Source organism: Rhinoderma darwinii, chromosome 4, assembly GCF_050947455.1.
Source record: "Rhinoderma darwinii isolate aRhiDar2 chromosome 4, aRhiDar2.hap1, whole genome shotgun sequence".
NCBI classification, from domain to species: Eukaryota; Metazoa; Chordata; class Amphibia; order Anura; family Rhinodermatidae; genus Rhinoderma; species Rhinoderma darwinii.
Window position 1 is genome coordinate 242,707,462 of NC_134690.1, and position 16,635 is coordinate 242,724,096.

The window sequence follows — 16,635 nt, forward strand, 5'->3', positions numbered from 1 at the left end:
CACGAGAAAACAATCTCAGAATCGCTTGTATAGGTAAAAGCATTCCAAAGTTATTGCTACATAAAGTGAGACATGCCAGATTTGAAAAATAAGGCTCTGGTAGGAAGGTCAAAATTGGGGACACGCTGAAGGGATTAATGAAAATCAGCTAATTTGATAAAAATCAAAAAAACATCTCTTTGCTGCGACTCAATGAGGTTCACATAATGCAAAGCAAATTAGTCATGACTACATTAGTGGAAGAATTGTACTGTAGTTTTATATATCTGGTTTTATCTTGATAGAAGCAAATAGATATTCAAGAGAAAAATAAAAACAGCAGACACAGAAAAATCTGTTATGGACTTTTTACCACGAGTTCTCCTAGATGAGTTGTTATGCTAATTGCTGAATTATTCTGGCAGGATGCTCTTTATAGAGACAGGCAGTAAGAAGAGAAGATAACAAGGTCACTTTGATGCAAGTGAACTAGTTTAGGTGACACGTGCAGAGTGCAAAATATGTTGGCAGTGAATACATAAATGATAATATTGAAACCTCCATTTTTTTATAATCTTAAATTTACACATAGCACTGTAATTCCTTATGATTAAGTTTTTTAGCCTACAGGATCTACCAGGTTTTATATAAGTATTAAGAAGTTGAAGAAAGAACTATCAGGTCAGTCATAACACAGGCATGAAGTCCGGTCTAGAAGTATTTGGATTGTGACACAATTTTCGGAATTGAGCCTCTGTACACCACCACTATAGACTTAAAAGCAAGCAATGATAAATAACAAAACAAAATAGTAACAAAAATATTGTATTTACCGTTTAGGAATTACAGCCAGAGGCAAATTATAATGAGGGCAATCTGGGGGCCCAAGACTCCGGTAGGCTCATGAAAGTAAGCCCTCATTATAATATCCTCCCTGGTCCTGCTGTAATCCTTAAGTCTCCCGTCACCCCTACCAACCGCCACATCCTCTAGGCATAGTGGAGGAGTACCCAGAATCTGTTTAGTTTCTCACTCAGGCACAGTAAGTGTTCATGCCGGTGCTGGGACCGCTGGGCAGTTAGACATCACCAATACAACCAGCAAATAAGTGGTTGCGCTGGTGACTTGTAGTTCCGACGCCAGTGCGGACACTAAGGGCAAAGCCCCACGTGGCGGAATTGCTCTTGAATTCCGCTGCGGACACTCCGCAGCGTTAATTCGCAGCGGACCCGTTTCTCCATTGCCTTCCATTTCTTTTTAGTAGGCTTCGTTTAGACGAGGCTGAAAATTCCGCTGCGGAGCATAGGCTGCGGTGCGGAATTTGGTGTCCGCAGCATACAATGGATGTTGCGGACTGGTTGCGGACTCATTGCGGAAGTTCTCCATTGACTTCAATGGAGATTCTAAATTCCGCAATGAAGTCCGCAGATGTCATGCACATGTTATGTGCTGCGGATGCGTATTGCTTTTTTAACATGACATTTCTTCATTCTGGCTGGACCTATGTATTTCTAGGTCTACAGCCAGACTGAGGAAGTCAATGGGGCTCCCGTAATTATGGGTGATTATGTGTGTGCACCCGTAATTACGGGAGCGTTGCTAGACGACGTCAGTAAATAGTCACTGTCCATGGTGCTGAAAGAGTTAAGCGATCGGCAGTAACTGTTTCAGCACCCTGGACAGCGACTACCGATCCCAATATACAGCAACCTGTAAAAAAAAGTTCATACTTACCGAGAACTCCCTGCTTCTTTCTCCAGTCCGGCTTCCCAGGATGAAGTTTCAGTCTAAGTGACGGCTGCAGCCAATCACAGGCTGCAGCGGTCACATGGACTGCCGCGTCATCCAGGGAGGTCGGACTGGATGCCGAAAGAGGGACGCGTCACCAAGACAACAGCCGGTAAGTATGAAATTCTTTTACTTTCACTAGGGAAAGTGCTGTCCCTTCTCTCTATCCTGCACTGATAGAGAGAAGGGAAGTACTTTCACCGCAATACGCAGCAGCTAGTCCGCATCAATTTACTGCACATTTTGGGCAGATACGCCACAGAATCTGCAACGCAGATTCTGTGCGGCATTGATGCGGACAGTTGCGGTGGAAAACCGCCACGTGGGGGCATGCCCTAAAGGTATGTTCATACGCAGTCAAAAATGTCTCAAAATATGGAGCTGTTTTCAATAGAAAACAGCTCCTGATTTTCAGACGTTTTTTGTGCCACTCGCGATTTTCGCAGCGTTTTTTTACAGCCGTTTTTGAAACTTTTTTCAATAGAGTCTATGGAAAACAGCTCCAAAAACGTCCCAAGAAGTATCCTGCACTTCTTTTTCGCGGCCGTTTTTTTATGCGTAAAAAAACGCTGCGAAAAACGCTCCGTTGAAACAGAATGCCGTTTTCCCATTGAAGTCAATGGGCAGATGTTTGAAGGCGTTCTGCTTCCGATTTTTCAGCGATTTTTCGGGTGTTTACGGCCCGAAAAAGGCCGAAAATAGGTTGTGTGAACATACCCTTAGAGACCTTTTACATCAACCGATATTGGGCGTAAAAACAAGTGCAGATCCACGAGATAGCTCATTGATCAGCGCTCGTTTGCTTTCACAAGGAGCTATGCATGGGGACGAGCAATTGTTACTACGATCGCTCTTCCCCATGCATTTCCATCATGCCGGCAGCACATCTCCATGTTTACACAGGGAGATATACTGCCAAAAACTATAATATCTTATGCTACCTAAACTATACGATCAGCCGATGAACGAGCAACTCCTACCCTGGAAGACTTCGGTTGGCGATTTATTTGGGCGCCACACAGAAATACATTTCAGCCACTTCACTGCACAGCACTGTTTTGTCAGACCCAGTATTATCAGCCAATTGCCAGTAAATCCAGGAGCAGGTCCTGTGTCGATCAGCTAAATACCAGGGCAGCATTTATTTAAGTTGTTGTCTTAGTTAGGCCTCATTTACACGAGCGTGTGCGTTTTGCGCACGCAAAAAAACGCTGCGTTTTGCGTGCGCAAAAGGCAATTGACAGCTCCGTGTGTCATCCGTGTATGATGCGCGGCTGCGTGATTTTCGCGCAGCCGCCATCATAGAGATGAGGTAGTCGACGCCCGTCACTGTCCAAGGTGCTGAAAGAGCTAACTGATCGGCAGTAACTCTTTCAGCACCCTCGACAGTGAATGCCGATCACAATCTACACCAACCTGTGAATAAAAAAAGACGTTCACACTTACCATGAACTGCCTGCTTCCTCCAGTCCGGTCTCCCGGCCGTTGCCTTGGTGACGCGTCCCTCTCTTGTCATCCGGCCCCACCTCCCAGGATGACGCGGCAGGCCGTGAGACCGCTGCAGCCTGTGATTGGCTGCAGCCTGTGCTTGGCCTGTGATTGGCTGCAGCTGTCACTTGGCCTGAATTGTCATCCCGGGAGGTCGGACTGGAGGAAGAAGCCGGGAGTTCTCGGTAAGTCAGAACTTCTTTTTTTTTTTACACGTATATGTATATTGTGATCGAAAGTCACTGTCCATGGTGCTGAAACAGTTTAAGTCTTTCAGCACCGTGGGCAGTGACTGTCTCCTGACGTCGCGTACCCGAACATTTTTTGCCGGGTTCGGTTAAAACGAGTTCGGCCGAACCCGGTGAAGTTCGGTGCGCTCATCTCTAATTTGACACTCCGTTTGGATGTTTGTAACCAGAAAAGCACGTGGTGCTTTTCTGTTTACATTCATCCTTTTGACAGCTCTTGCGTGATTTTCGCGCATGCAACGCAGGACCGTCAGTGTGGCATGCGTTGTTTTCACGCACCCATTGAAGTCAATGGGTGCGTGTTGCGTGAAAAACGCAAGAATATAGAACATGTCGTGAGTTTTACGCAACGCACTCACGCTGCGCAAAATTCACGCATCGTCTAAACAGCCCCATAGACTATTATAGGTGCGTACGACACGCGTGAAAAGCACGCGCGTCGCACGCGCGTATAATACGCTCGTGTAAATGAGGCCTTAGGCAACACCTTTAATCGGTAGGAAATATTGGACCTTGAAATTACATAGTATACTGTTATGTTTCTGTAGGAAATATCACAAGCTTGGCTACCTTGTACTTACCGTTTACCTGATGTCCGTAATATCCATTAACTGTATACATCGCACAAAGAACAGTTTGATACCATATGTATGGCTTCACATTAGGTGCTTAGTCTTTAAGAAGGGGGTTACCCAAATTCCGTATAGATTGCCTGGATTGAAACTCAGAACATATGTGCCTACTCTTCTGGAAATTAGATGGTAGGTGGAAAATAAGCCCTTGAAGTATGTTTTAAGAATATTCTTTGTGTAAGACTGCTTGTAAATTACTGTACACATAGCAATATCTCAACAGGAAGAGTCGTACTTATGAGTTTATATTCTGTACATTGCCTATGTTTTTACACACTGGGAGCCTCTGTTCCTAATTACATTAGTCCTTGAAGGTACTATTGTGGGCGGGGGATAGTGGAGTTGAGCAAAACACTTCAACACACATTACTTCTGGCTTTCATTAGCTGAATAAAGAAAATATGATTACTGTATCCTGTCAAAGCACCAATATGTAGAGAAGATAGAAAAGAAGCTAAGCATAGCTCAAGTTCAATCCCAGGAAAAATGCTGTTAGGAAAATATTTCCCCATTAAGGGAGGATTTACACGAGCGTGTGCGTTTTGCGTGCACAAAAAATGTGCCGTTTTGCGTGTGCAAAAGGCACTTAACAGCTCCGTGTGTCAGCCGCATATCATGCGTGGCTGCGTGATTTTCGCGCAGCCGCTACCATTATGACACTCTGTTTGTATGTTTGAAAACAGAAAAGCACGTGGTGCTTTTCTGTTTTCAATCATACTTTTGACTGCTGTTGCGCGAATCCCGCGCGTCCCACGGAAGTGCTTCCGTGTGGTGCGCGTGATTTTCATGCACCCATTGACTTCAATGGGTGCGTGATGCGCATAAAACGCAGAAATATAGGACATGTCGTGAGTTTTACGCAGCGGACTCACGCTGCGCAAAAATCACGGACTGTCTGCACGGCCCCATAGGCTAACATAGGTCCATGCGACGGACGTATTACACGTTCGTGTAAATCCGCCCTTAGGCCGAGAGGCAACTTCTTTTGCATACAGAGCATGCTTTGAAAAGCATCTGCTGATGTGACTTAGGGCTCATTCAGACGAGCGTGTAACTGGTCCGTATGACGGCCGTTAAAACAATGGCCGTCACACGGACACATGTATTTCGATGGGGCCGTTTACATGGCCATTGTTTCAATGGAGCGTGTGAAGGGTCTGTGGAAAAATAGGACATGTCCTATTTACTTGCGTTTTCATGCATCCCTCCATAGACTCTAGTCTATGAGGGATCCATGATAACGCGTCACGCACGGGCGCACCTCGGACGTGAAAAACATCTGTTTTTCACGTCCGAAGTTGCACACGCTCGTCGGAATGTAGCCTAAGAAAGAGCATATAATGTTTATTAGGGGGAACATGTCACCACTAGATTTAAGGGCAGTAAACCATGTCATTATACTACTGGGGTTTGGTGTTCTAAACATGTCCCTCTCAAAACGGTCCATTATAGCATACAGTAAAAATACGCAACATGCCTACAATCCACTGCGGATTTTTACTGTGTTTGTGATTGGGGTTTGTAAAAAAAAACAACCTGTATTTTGTTGCAGATCCTGTGAACCCAGCCTAATTCCTCATGCACACGACCGTAGCCATGGGCACGGCCGTGATTTTCGGGTCGGCCGGACGTGGAGTTTCACCGTGAGCCGCCCGCAAATCGCGGGCCGTGCACATGACCGCATCCATTATTTTCTATGAGCCTGGACCGCAGAACACGGCTGTAATAAGACATATACGTTCTTTCTATGGTCCAGGCTCCTGGGCCATGCATGGACCGTGGAAACCACGGTCGTGTGCATGGGCCCATAGAAATTAATGGGGCCGCAATACTCCCTTTGATTTTCGGGGGAATTGCGGCCGCAAAAGCACGTTCGTGTGCATGAGGCCTTATAGTTGTGTTTATGAGATTAAGGCCTCATGCACACGACCGTAGTGTTTTTCTGGTCCACAAATTCCCGGACCGTGGTCCGTATTTCGCGGATGAATTGTCATCCGTAGTGCATCCATGTGTCATCTACAAAATGCGGATCATAGAGAAAAAGTGCAAGGAAAACTTCCTATCGTCGCTTAGCAACACTTCCGCAAATCCGCAAAATTACAGATGTCACACGGAGGTATATCCGCAGTTCCAACTGGCCCATTGACTTCTATGGGTAAGTCTGTAGCAAATTTGCAGGCTGTAATAAGCAATGTCCTGAGTTTCTGCGGCTCATATTTGCGGTCCTGGAAGGAACCGTGAAAACCAAGGTCGTGTGCATGGTGCCATAGCAATGAATGGGTCCGCAATTCACCTGCAGATTTGCGGGTGAATTGCAGACTCAAAAACACGTTCGTGTACGTGAGGCCTAACATGAAAAAGTAACCACTTGTTTTATTATTTTATAGTTTACATTACTTGGACCTTGTATCAATACTAAATTTTGCCAAATTTGAAAACAATGTTAAAGCATACATACATTTTGAGATGACGTAAGACGACTTTTCAAAATAAGCAGTCATATGTGTGTACATGAAGAGTAACACTATTTATGGCTATTTATATGACTTGTATAAAACATATTTTAGCAGTTTTCTCTGCATGCTCTATCTCTACTTCTCAGTTGTCTCTGAGCTAGTGTTCGGAGCCTAACTGCTATCATGTCTGCCATACACTGCACACAGAGAAGATGAGAATCCTCGTATCTCTATCTACCACATACATAGAAATTGCAGAAGCATGGAGGTGATTATACAGCGGTAATGAGCAGTGTAGCTGAGAATCCAGTACTTGAGTGAGATATAACACTTACTAGGAAGCTGCTGCACATCTCTCTGCCTCTCTCTAGCTCTGCTTCTGCTCTCCTCCCTCCTCCGCTCTCCTTAGACTTCTATGGGCAGCTGTAACCTGATCAGTGAGCTGAGAGCCGGTCTAACACAATTCGGGAGGAAGGGGAAGTGGAGGAAAGGGCCTTATAAGTAGAAAGAGAGTAATTTTTCTCTAATAAAATGTATTCAAGTTTTTTATATTGGCTTATACTATTGATTTATGCAAAGTTTGTTCAAAGTGCAGTGCCTATTTAAAATTTTTAAGCTGAATCAGGTATTACACACACTAATCTATGGAGTCTAAAGAACAATCTCTGATTGAGTTTCTAAGAAGTTATGACATTCTAGCCACAACTCTAATATAAAAAGATATTTAGCCTCGAAAAAAATCAATAAGGCATTTGGTCTAAATTCTTAACTTTTAACATGCTCATCATCATCTTTGGTGGGATAACATTTACATTTGATAAAATTACGCTACATTTTAATAATACACAATGAGCCTCATACAAGAAAAGTAGGGTAACAAGAAACTAGATATTTTACTAAATCAGACTCATGCTGTCATTTTTTGGGCTCAGGTTAGTAAGCTGGAATCTGGTTGGTCACTAAGCGCAATACCTTCAGCTTTTGTTTGCTCCAATTTTCATTATTGAGGCTCATTGTATGAGATTTTTGTTTCAATGAAATTTTGCACTATACATTTAATGTCTATGCATAGCTTCTCTAGTGGTGAACTTTGCTTGGCTTTCTATTCACAATAATATTGTCCTGCAACCATTTGAGCATGTCATCCGTTTTGAATGGTTTATGATTATATCAGCATGCTTATTTCCTTTACAGATCTTTTGGATACTCAGCCACTGCAGGAAACAGATGAGGAACTGACAGCTGACATTGACTATACAGAAATAATATCCGAGGAAGAGAAAGAAGAGTTAAAGAATGAGCTAGCCAAGGTAGTCTTCACTTTATACTTCTATACATTTTCATTCTTTCTAAGAATGTAGGAACAGAACAGATGCTATGAATTGACTAAGCAATATTTCAACTACATATTTCCCTGTTCGCTAAACTTTTTAATAACTAGTGAAAACATTTTTTATTGGTATGATTGTTACTTTACTCTTGCTATTATATCTTCATTACTTGTGTTTTTTTGCTATACTGTGATGTACAAAAATCTCTTGTAGCAACCTGGAAACTGTTAACAAGAAGGCTAGCTACTGTTAATTCATGTTATTCTTGAAAATGATCATATTTTAACCAAACTATGATGATCAAACCACTTAGAGGTTGAGACATGGCCTGGTGCGCACCAGATGGAAGTGCTTTGCAGAGCTCTTATTTACATTAGCCTTTATAAGCTCAAAATCGACATTACCCATGTGCAAAATCTGTAAAAATCAGGGCAACCAAAGAGAGACCTCTTCCAAGCTGTCAACTTACCTGGATGCTTTTTTGAGCAAATTACCAACCTCCGATGTGCTCCTGTAAGACTTCAGCTATGCCATGCCATCCTCATCAGAGTTAAATATTGTTCATTTTTTCACTTAATATTCATTATCTGATTAGAACTAAAGACTTATTTCATCATGAAAGTTAGAGCAAGCCCATCAAAGTCTTGTCTGTGAATTAAGGCCTGAACCAAGCTCAAAGCAGCATTTGTGTGAAATATGTCTGAGAGAGTGTCCGAGGTCAGAATGAGTGAGAGAGAGACAGAGAGTGGGTGCGATAGTGTGTATTGGTGTCCCTCTATTATCTCAATATGCAAACATAATCATTCAGCTTCAACATAGAAGGTAAGGTTTCAAGATGCATCCAATAGATTGGAGCGTCATGATCTCCACAATTGTAGATCTTCATCAACTTAAATGTGGAGGGAGGGTAAGGTGTGCAATATATTAATAGTATATTTGGGTTAACCGGATTCTCAAGTATTGAAGGCAACTCCATTTAGGTTAAAATTTGCCTTTAAAAGCACATTGCATTCTGGTAAATTACTAGTCACATATTTAGAATTATTTATCTTAAAACATGAAATCTTCATGAAAAGTCCCAGATCTTTAAAGGGGTTGGGAAGGGTCCCTTATGGGAATGTGGTAAACACTAGGACATTGTCAGTGCATATTGAGCATTTGTCCTTAATTCCCCCAGCTGACACAGATTGTTGTTCAAGCATAAGAGTTAAAGGGTTAAAACAGCCAAAGCAAGAACAAACAAGGCCAGGTTGACTTAAAGGTCACTATAGATAAGGATGTTAGGTCAATTGATGTAAACATGTCTGATACAAGGGGACAGGCAGTTAGTCAAGGTGGAGGACTTTCCCAGAATGTAAAGCGTTCATCTCCTGAGAAACGCCCATAATTGTTTTTTTCCCCATCTAAAACCTCCTGTTAAGGGGAAAAAGGATAACTTTGAATCATTGTAGAGCTGTTTACATCTAGAGTTTGGGTACGTCCATTTACTGGATTTGCAACTGAAAAAAATCTGTTGCGGTTTTCGCCGCAAATTCTATGATGAACCCGTAGCAAATACCACATGATTTACATGCAGATGTTGTCGTGGACTTCCCCCTATGTATTGCAAAGAATGAAATCCACTATAAAAATCTGCAACATAAATTGACTTGCTGCAGATTCAAAATATGCACCCCATGTCAATTTCTGCGTTTATTTGTATGGATGAGATTTGTTAAAATCTCATCCACTTTGCTGCTACTGTCATACACTTCATGTTTACTGCCCGCAAATCCGGACGTAAAATCTGAAGCGTATCCACCCCGTGTGAACATATCCTAAGATTGAATAGAATGTATGAAGTTTAGCTAAAATATTTGTGGGTCTTAAAGTTATGAAACATCATTGGGTATGTTTGAATTTGGCCAAGCTAAGTTTTCAGTACAGGGTGTGTTTCCGAGGATACTTTCTTAATCCCTATGCGTATACTTTTCTTTACATACAGTTAGGTCCAGAATTATTTGTACAGTGACATAAGTTTTGACATTTTAGCTGTTTACCAAAAACATATTGAATATAGTTATATAATCAATATGGGCTTAAAGTTCAGACCCTCAGCTTTAATTTGAGGGTATTCACATCCTAACTTGAGGAAGGGTTTAGGAATTACAGCTCTTTAATATGTAGCTGCCTCTTTTTCAAGGGACCAAAGGTAATTGGACAAATATCTCGAAAGCTATTTAATGGGCTGCATGGGCTATTCCCTTGTTAATCCATCGTCAATTAAGCAGGTAAAAGGTCTGGAGTTGATTCCAGGTGTGGCATTTGCAAGCTGTTGCTGTGAATCCACAACATGGAGTCAAAGGAGCTCTCAATGCAAGTGAAACAGACCATCGTTAGGCTGAAAAAAATGAAGAAATCCATCAGAGAGATAGCACAAATGTTAGGAGTGGCCAAATCAACAGTTTGGTAAATTCTTGAAAAAAAAAGATCGCACTGGTGATCTCGTGAACTCCAAAAGGCCTGGACGTCCACAGAAGATCACAGTGGTGGATGATCGCAGAATCCTATCCATGGTAAAGAAAAACCCGTTCACAAAATCTGCCCAAGTGAAGAACACTCTCCTGGAAATAGGTGTATCAGTATCTAAATCTACCATAAGGCTTCATGCCCACTTCAGTCTTTTCCTTCAGGATGCTAGCTGTTTTTCTGATGGCTAGCACCCTGACCCATTCATTTCAATGGGGCCATGCACACTTCAGTGTTTTTGACGGTCCCGTTGCTCTATTCCGACAAAAGTGGAGCATGTCCTACTTTGGTCCGAGATTCCATGAACGTGAGGGACATGCAAGTCAAAGGAAGGCATCCGTGTGCCGTCCGTGTGTGACAGAGCCGTTGCCTAGCAACGGCCGGGCGGGCAGAAGTACATTAAAGACATTACACTAATCGGTAGCCACTTCTCTCTATACAGCACTGATAGAGAGAAGAGGTTGCTGATAAAAATAAAATAAAAAGCAGTTCATACGTACCTCGGTCGTTGTCTTGGTGACGAGTCCCTCTTCTTCCTCCAGTCCGACCTTCCTGTATGCAGTCCATGTGGCCGCTGCAGCCTGTGATTGGCTGCAGAGGCGGTCACATGAGATGACGCGTCATCCCAGGAGGCCGGCCTTCCGACGCCATCCAGTCCGGCATTCTGTTATGACTTTTATCCCATGTGAACGCCACTACAGCCTGTGATTGGCTGCAGCGGTGACATGGGATGAAACGTCATCCCAGGAGGCAGGACAGGAGGAAAAAGCAGGGAGTTCTGGGTAAGTATGAACTGATTTTTTTATTTTTTATTTAATTAGAATTGTATTTTGCGAGCGCAGAGCATGGTCATTCTTCAGCGCTAGTCACTGTCCAGGGTGCTGAAAGAGTTACCGCCGATCAGTGCAACCCATTAACTCTTTCAGCACCCTGTACAGTGACTAGCGCTGAACAACCATGCTCTTTCAGCACCCTGGACAGTACCATGTTCGGCGCTCGGAAACGGAAACATGGAGTGCACACGGAGATCACGCGGATAACAAAACGGGCACACGGATCCGTCAAAAACGGATGTGAAGGAAGTGTGCATGAGGTCTAAAGAGAAGACTTAATGAGAGCAAATACAGAGGTTCAAGTTCACCACATGGTGCAAACCATTAATCACCCTCAAAAATAGAAAGGCCAGATTAGACTTTGCCAAACAACATCTAGAGAAGCCAGCCCAGTTCTGGAACAGCATTCTTTGGACAGATGAAGCGGGAAGGCACGACTTGGCTTTCACAGCAGGTGACGCCGCGGATGCAGCGGGTAGGCACGACTTGGCTTTCACAGCAGGTGACGCCGCGGATGCCACGACTTGGCATTCACAGCAGGTGACGCCGCGGATGCGGCGGAAGACACGACTTGGCTTTCACAGCAGGTAACGATAGTACGGGATACAGGGTACAGGCAGCAGGAACGGGCAACACTGGGAACTGGAAAACACTGGGAGACCTTTAGCAAGACAGACTAGGGTATACAACAACGCTCAGGCATGGAACCAGTGGGCAGAGCTCATTTTTATAGTCCAGCAGCCATTTGGGCTAATAACTGATTACTGGCAGCTGGACGCGTACTGGCCCTTTAAGGCCGTGCACGCGCGGGCACGCGCGCCCTGCGGGGAACGGCGCGAGGATCCGGAAGACAGTGCCGGCGCCTGCCAGAGGGAGGAGGACGCCGAGCAGAGAGGTGTCCATGGCCGGGATCGTCAGGGGGTGAGTTAGAACGGCGATCCCCGGCCCTGGACGTAACAGAAACTAAGATCTACCTGTAAAGGATCTGCCAGACACAGCTTCTGTGTCGACGCCCGTGGTTAATCAGTCTGCACCTGCTCCTAGGTCTGATAGAGTGACTCGATCTGCTACCACTCAGGCTGGTAGACTCAGGAGTGGGAGAACCTATAACAGCCTAGCTAGACGGTTTTAGCTCCCGCCCTCGGTCTATTTATACCTTCATTTCCTGCTTGTTTTTGCCTGTGATTCTATCCTGTTTCCTGGCTCTGCTGCTCCTGCTATTATTATTGACCTTGCTTCATTTTGACCCTGGCTTTACTGACTACGCTCCTGCTCTGCGTTTGGTACCTCGTTCACTCCTGGTTTGACTCAGCTCATTCTCTACGTCTGTTGCTCACGATGTTGCCGTGGGCAACTGCCACATTTCCCTTAGCTTCTATGTACCCTTGTCTGTTTGTCTGTCGTGCACATATTGAGCGTAGGGACCGTTGCCCAGTTGTACGCCGTCGCCTAGGATGGGCCGTGCAAGTAGGCACGGACTGAGTGGCGGGTAGATTAGGGCTCACCTGTCTGTCTCCCTACCCCGTCATTACACAACCTGTATCAGAATGATGGGAGGTAGAAAGTATGGAGAGGGCTTGGAACGACTCATGATCCAAAGCACACCACATCCCCTGTAAAACATGGTGGAGGCAGTGTGATGGCATGGGCATGCATGGCTGCCAAGGGCGCTGGGTCACTAGTGTTTATTCATGATGTGACTGAAGACAGAAGCAGCCGGATGAATTCTGAAGTGTTCAGGGATATACTTTCTGCTCAAATTCAACCAAATGCAGCAAGGTTGATTGGACACCGCTTCACACTACAGATGGACAATGACCGAAAAACATACTGCGAAAGCAACTCAGGAGTTTTTAAAGGCAAAGAAGTGGAATATTCTGCAATGGCCACGTCAATCACCAGATCTCAACCCGATCGAGCGTTCATTTCACTTGCTTAACACAAAACTTAAGGCAGAAAGACCCACAAGCAAGCAACAACTGAAGACAGCTGCAGTAAAGGCCGGGCAAAGCATCACAAAGGAGGAAACCCAGCGCTTGGTGATGTCCAAGGGTTCCAGACTTCAGGCAGTCATTGCCTGCAAAGGATTCTCTATAAAGTATTAAAAAAAAACATTTAATTTATGGTAATGTTAATTTGTCCAATTACTTTTGAGGCCCTGAAATGAGGAGGCTGTGTAGAAAAATGGTTGCAATTCCCAAACGCTTCACAGGATATTTTTGTTTAACTCCCTGAATTAAACCTGAAAGTCTTCACTTCAATTGCATTTCAGTTGTTTCATTTCAAGTCCAATGTGGTGGCATGCAGAGCCCAAATCATGAAGTCTGTGTCACTGTCCAAATAATTCTGGACCTAACTGTATGTCCTGGCCTCTACTGCTGAAAGAGATCTAAGCAAGGGATGAATTTGTGATAAAAATAAATAAATCAATCATCAATAAGTATCATCATTCTATTTTATTAGCAATTTGTAATTTTAATTTATATGGGAGAAAATCTGTATGAACGAGCTCTATATGAAAGAGGTGTGATCAGGATTGTTCTTGTTCAAAATAGTCCTTAAAGGAACAGTGTCACCAAATATATTTTTTAAATATGTTAGAGATGTTAGTGCTTTATTAAAAACGTTTGGATTAATTTGTGTGTTTGTGTGTTACTTTTTTTTATTTTTACACTTTTTCTTCCCTATGGGGGCTGCCATTTTTTTTCCATTTCTGTATGTGTCGATTAACGACACATACAGACATGGAATACGGCAGCTCCAGTCCCATAGGGACTGCGAACGGGGCCCGTTCCATCCACTATCGTGTACGCCGCTGTGTGGGAACGGCGCATGCGCCGCTCCCACACAGTTCAATTTGAAATGCGCGCCGTCCGGCGCCATTTTCCTGTGGACCGGAAGTCGCGGCCGGACAGTAAGATTACTACCGGACTTGTGCACATGGAGCAGCGGCAGCAGACGGAGCGGATGGACCGGAGGGAGCGGCGGCGACTGGAGCAGGTAAGTTATTTCTATGTATGTTCGTGTTTCAGTGTGTGTTTACTACTGTATGTAAACCTACTACACTGTGTGTTAGCTCAAAAAATGGTGACACACAGTGTAGGAGGTTAGACCGTTCAAACCCCTCGTTTCTCCCGGCACTAGCCAAGATAAAGGAGGGGGGGATTCTGAGAGCTCACTAGAGCGAGGGATTTTTACCCAATTTTGCAGCATAAAGCAATGTGGTTGCTTTACCACATGCAATGCTGCAATTTTGGGAATGGCTCCATCTAGTGACCAGTGCTGGGAAATATTATAAATTGAATCCAATTTATAATATTTCCTGACTCGTGAAAAAAAATAAAATAAATTAGAACAATGTTTAATCACCTACACACTAATTGTTTAACTAAAAAAAACAAAACATGTTTTGCTGGCAACACATTCCCTTTAAAGGGGTTGTCCAATCTAGAAAGCCTATTTTCATATACCTTATCGGGGAATTCTGAGTTAATATAGGGGGTCTCTGTTCAGGATCCCGATCTATTAGCCAGAGTAGAGAGCGGCTACAAAGAACATCTCTTTCTTTGGGGAACCTCTCTTGTATTATACAGACAACCCAATGATATAAATCGGTACTGTGTGATACTTAATTTCCCTTGAGGTGGCGCTGCAAGGAAGCTAAACACTTACTCTCAGTATTATGGTTTTAAAAAGTTACATTTTATGGCACGCCATATTTGCACATATTTTTTTTTTTTTTTTTAAAGTGTGCGGGGCTTAGTGTAAGTGGTTCCTTGTGGCCCTACAAATTCACTATAATTTACACCGAAAATTGGCGGATATTATAGCAGAAGTCTGTGCTAGATCATGATTCAACTACTCCTCTTTTCTGAAATTGGGGGTTGTGAAGGGTTGAAAAGAATTAACTATTTTTACTATCATTAGCCCCACCATGTCATAAAATTTAAGATGAACACAATGATTCTTTTTGTTAAGATCTAGGAGTTCTTACCAGCAGTGTAGAGGGTGTCTAAGGACATCAGATGTGTGACTGACCACTCGTGTCATAAGATATTTACCAACTAAGCAGAACTGCAATCATTGTATTCTTATATTTTATTACTGACATCACAAACATTTGTCCTCAGAAGCTTTGCTAAAAGCCCGTAGAGCCTGGTGCTTCAGCTATGCCTTTTGTCCCGAATATCCTCATTGGTGTTGTTTGCTGCTGGGTATGTTGATATGGCATGGCACAAAAAAAAATGTATACACTGTATAACATCAAATATTCATTTGTACAGTGATATACCCCCATGTAATGTGTTTACATTAGCAAAAGGTGCCATTGTGCTTCCATAATACTAACTTATGATGATGCTGCTGTTCTCTTTATAGCTGGGGTACCTATGACCCGCTAGGTATAAGGACCCAGCTGTGATTGCAACTTCATGTGAGCAGAGCCCTACAACATCCCCCATTGTTAATACGTGAAGATGAGTTAGAGAAATCTAGCAAAAGTGTTATAGTTAATATATAGAAAGTACTGTGTGCTTTATATAATCACTAGCAACACATTATGTTAGCAGGACTTGAATATCAATCTGTTTCTGTTACTTTTGACTTTGTTTATATTTATGTTGGTATAGCTGGAAGATGAGATTGTAACTCTACGTCAAGTGTTAGCTGCCAAAGAGAAGCACCTGGCAGAGATAAAACATAAACTGGGAGTCAGCATGATGAATGAGCTGAAGCAGAACTTCAGTCGCAGCTGGCAAGATGTGCAGACCCATTCAGCGTAAGTGTCTAGCTCCTAAACTGTTCCCTCGATGACCTCCATAAGTATGATTGTCCCACAATGATTGTTTACTATATATTTGTGCTATTATTTTCACATAAAGGGAAGACCAGAAAAACTTGGTTTTGAACTAAACTCAGTCTCATTTTTCCAATATGAATGTATGTATAGAATGTTTAATCTACAGTATATGGCTACATTGGTAATGCCTAGAAGATAGAGAGCAATGATTGCCAACCATTACCTTAACCCCTTAATGACCGGGCCTGCTTGGGCCTTAATGACCAAGCCAGATTTGTTAAATCTGGTATGTGTGACTTTATCAGAGAATAACTCAGCGAAAGTTTTGAATATCCAAGTAATTCTGACAATGTTTTTTCGTCACATGTTGTACTTTATTTTAGTAGTAAAAGTAGACTGATACGATTTACGGAAATTAATAAAAAAATAGAAAAAATGAAGAAATTTTGTAAAAATTATAATTTTTCCCAATTTTTAACGGCAATATGTCACATATGTACATACATACAGTACATTTTTTTTTATTAAATATATATTTCCATCTCTTTACTCTATTTTGGCAGCACTTTTGAAA

General features: G+C 43.0%; 1 protein-coding gene across 1 annotated transcript in view; it reads left to right on the forward strand.

The window, feature by feature from the left end:
* Positions 1-16,635, forward strand: part of LOC142760513 (tumor protein D52-like) — a 63,669-nt gene that overhangs the window by 34,472 nt on the left and 12,562 nt on the right. The window contains exons 2-3 of the mRNA XM_075863711.1: positions 7,786-7,901; positions 15,892-16,040. Coding sequence (XP_075719826.1) covers positions 7,786-7,901; positions 15,892-16,040 — 265 coding nt within the window. The remainder of the gene's footprint in view (positions 1-7,785; positions 7,902-15,891; positions 16,041-16,635) is intronic.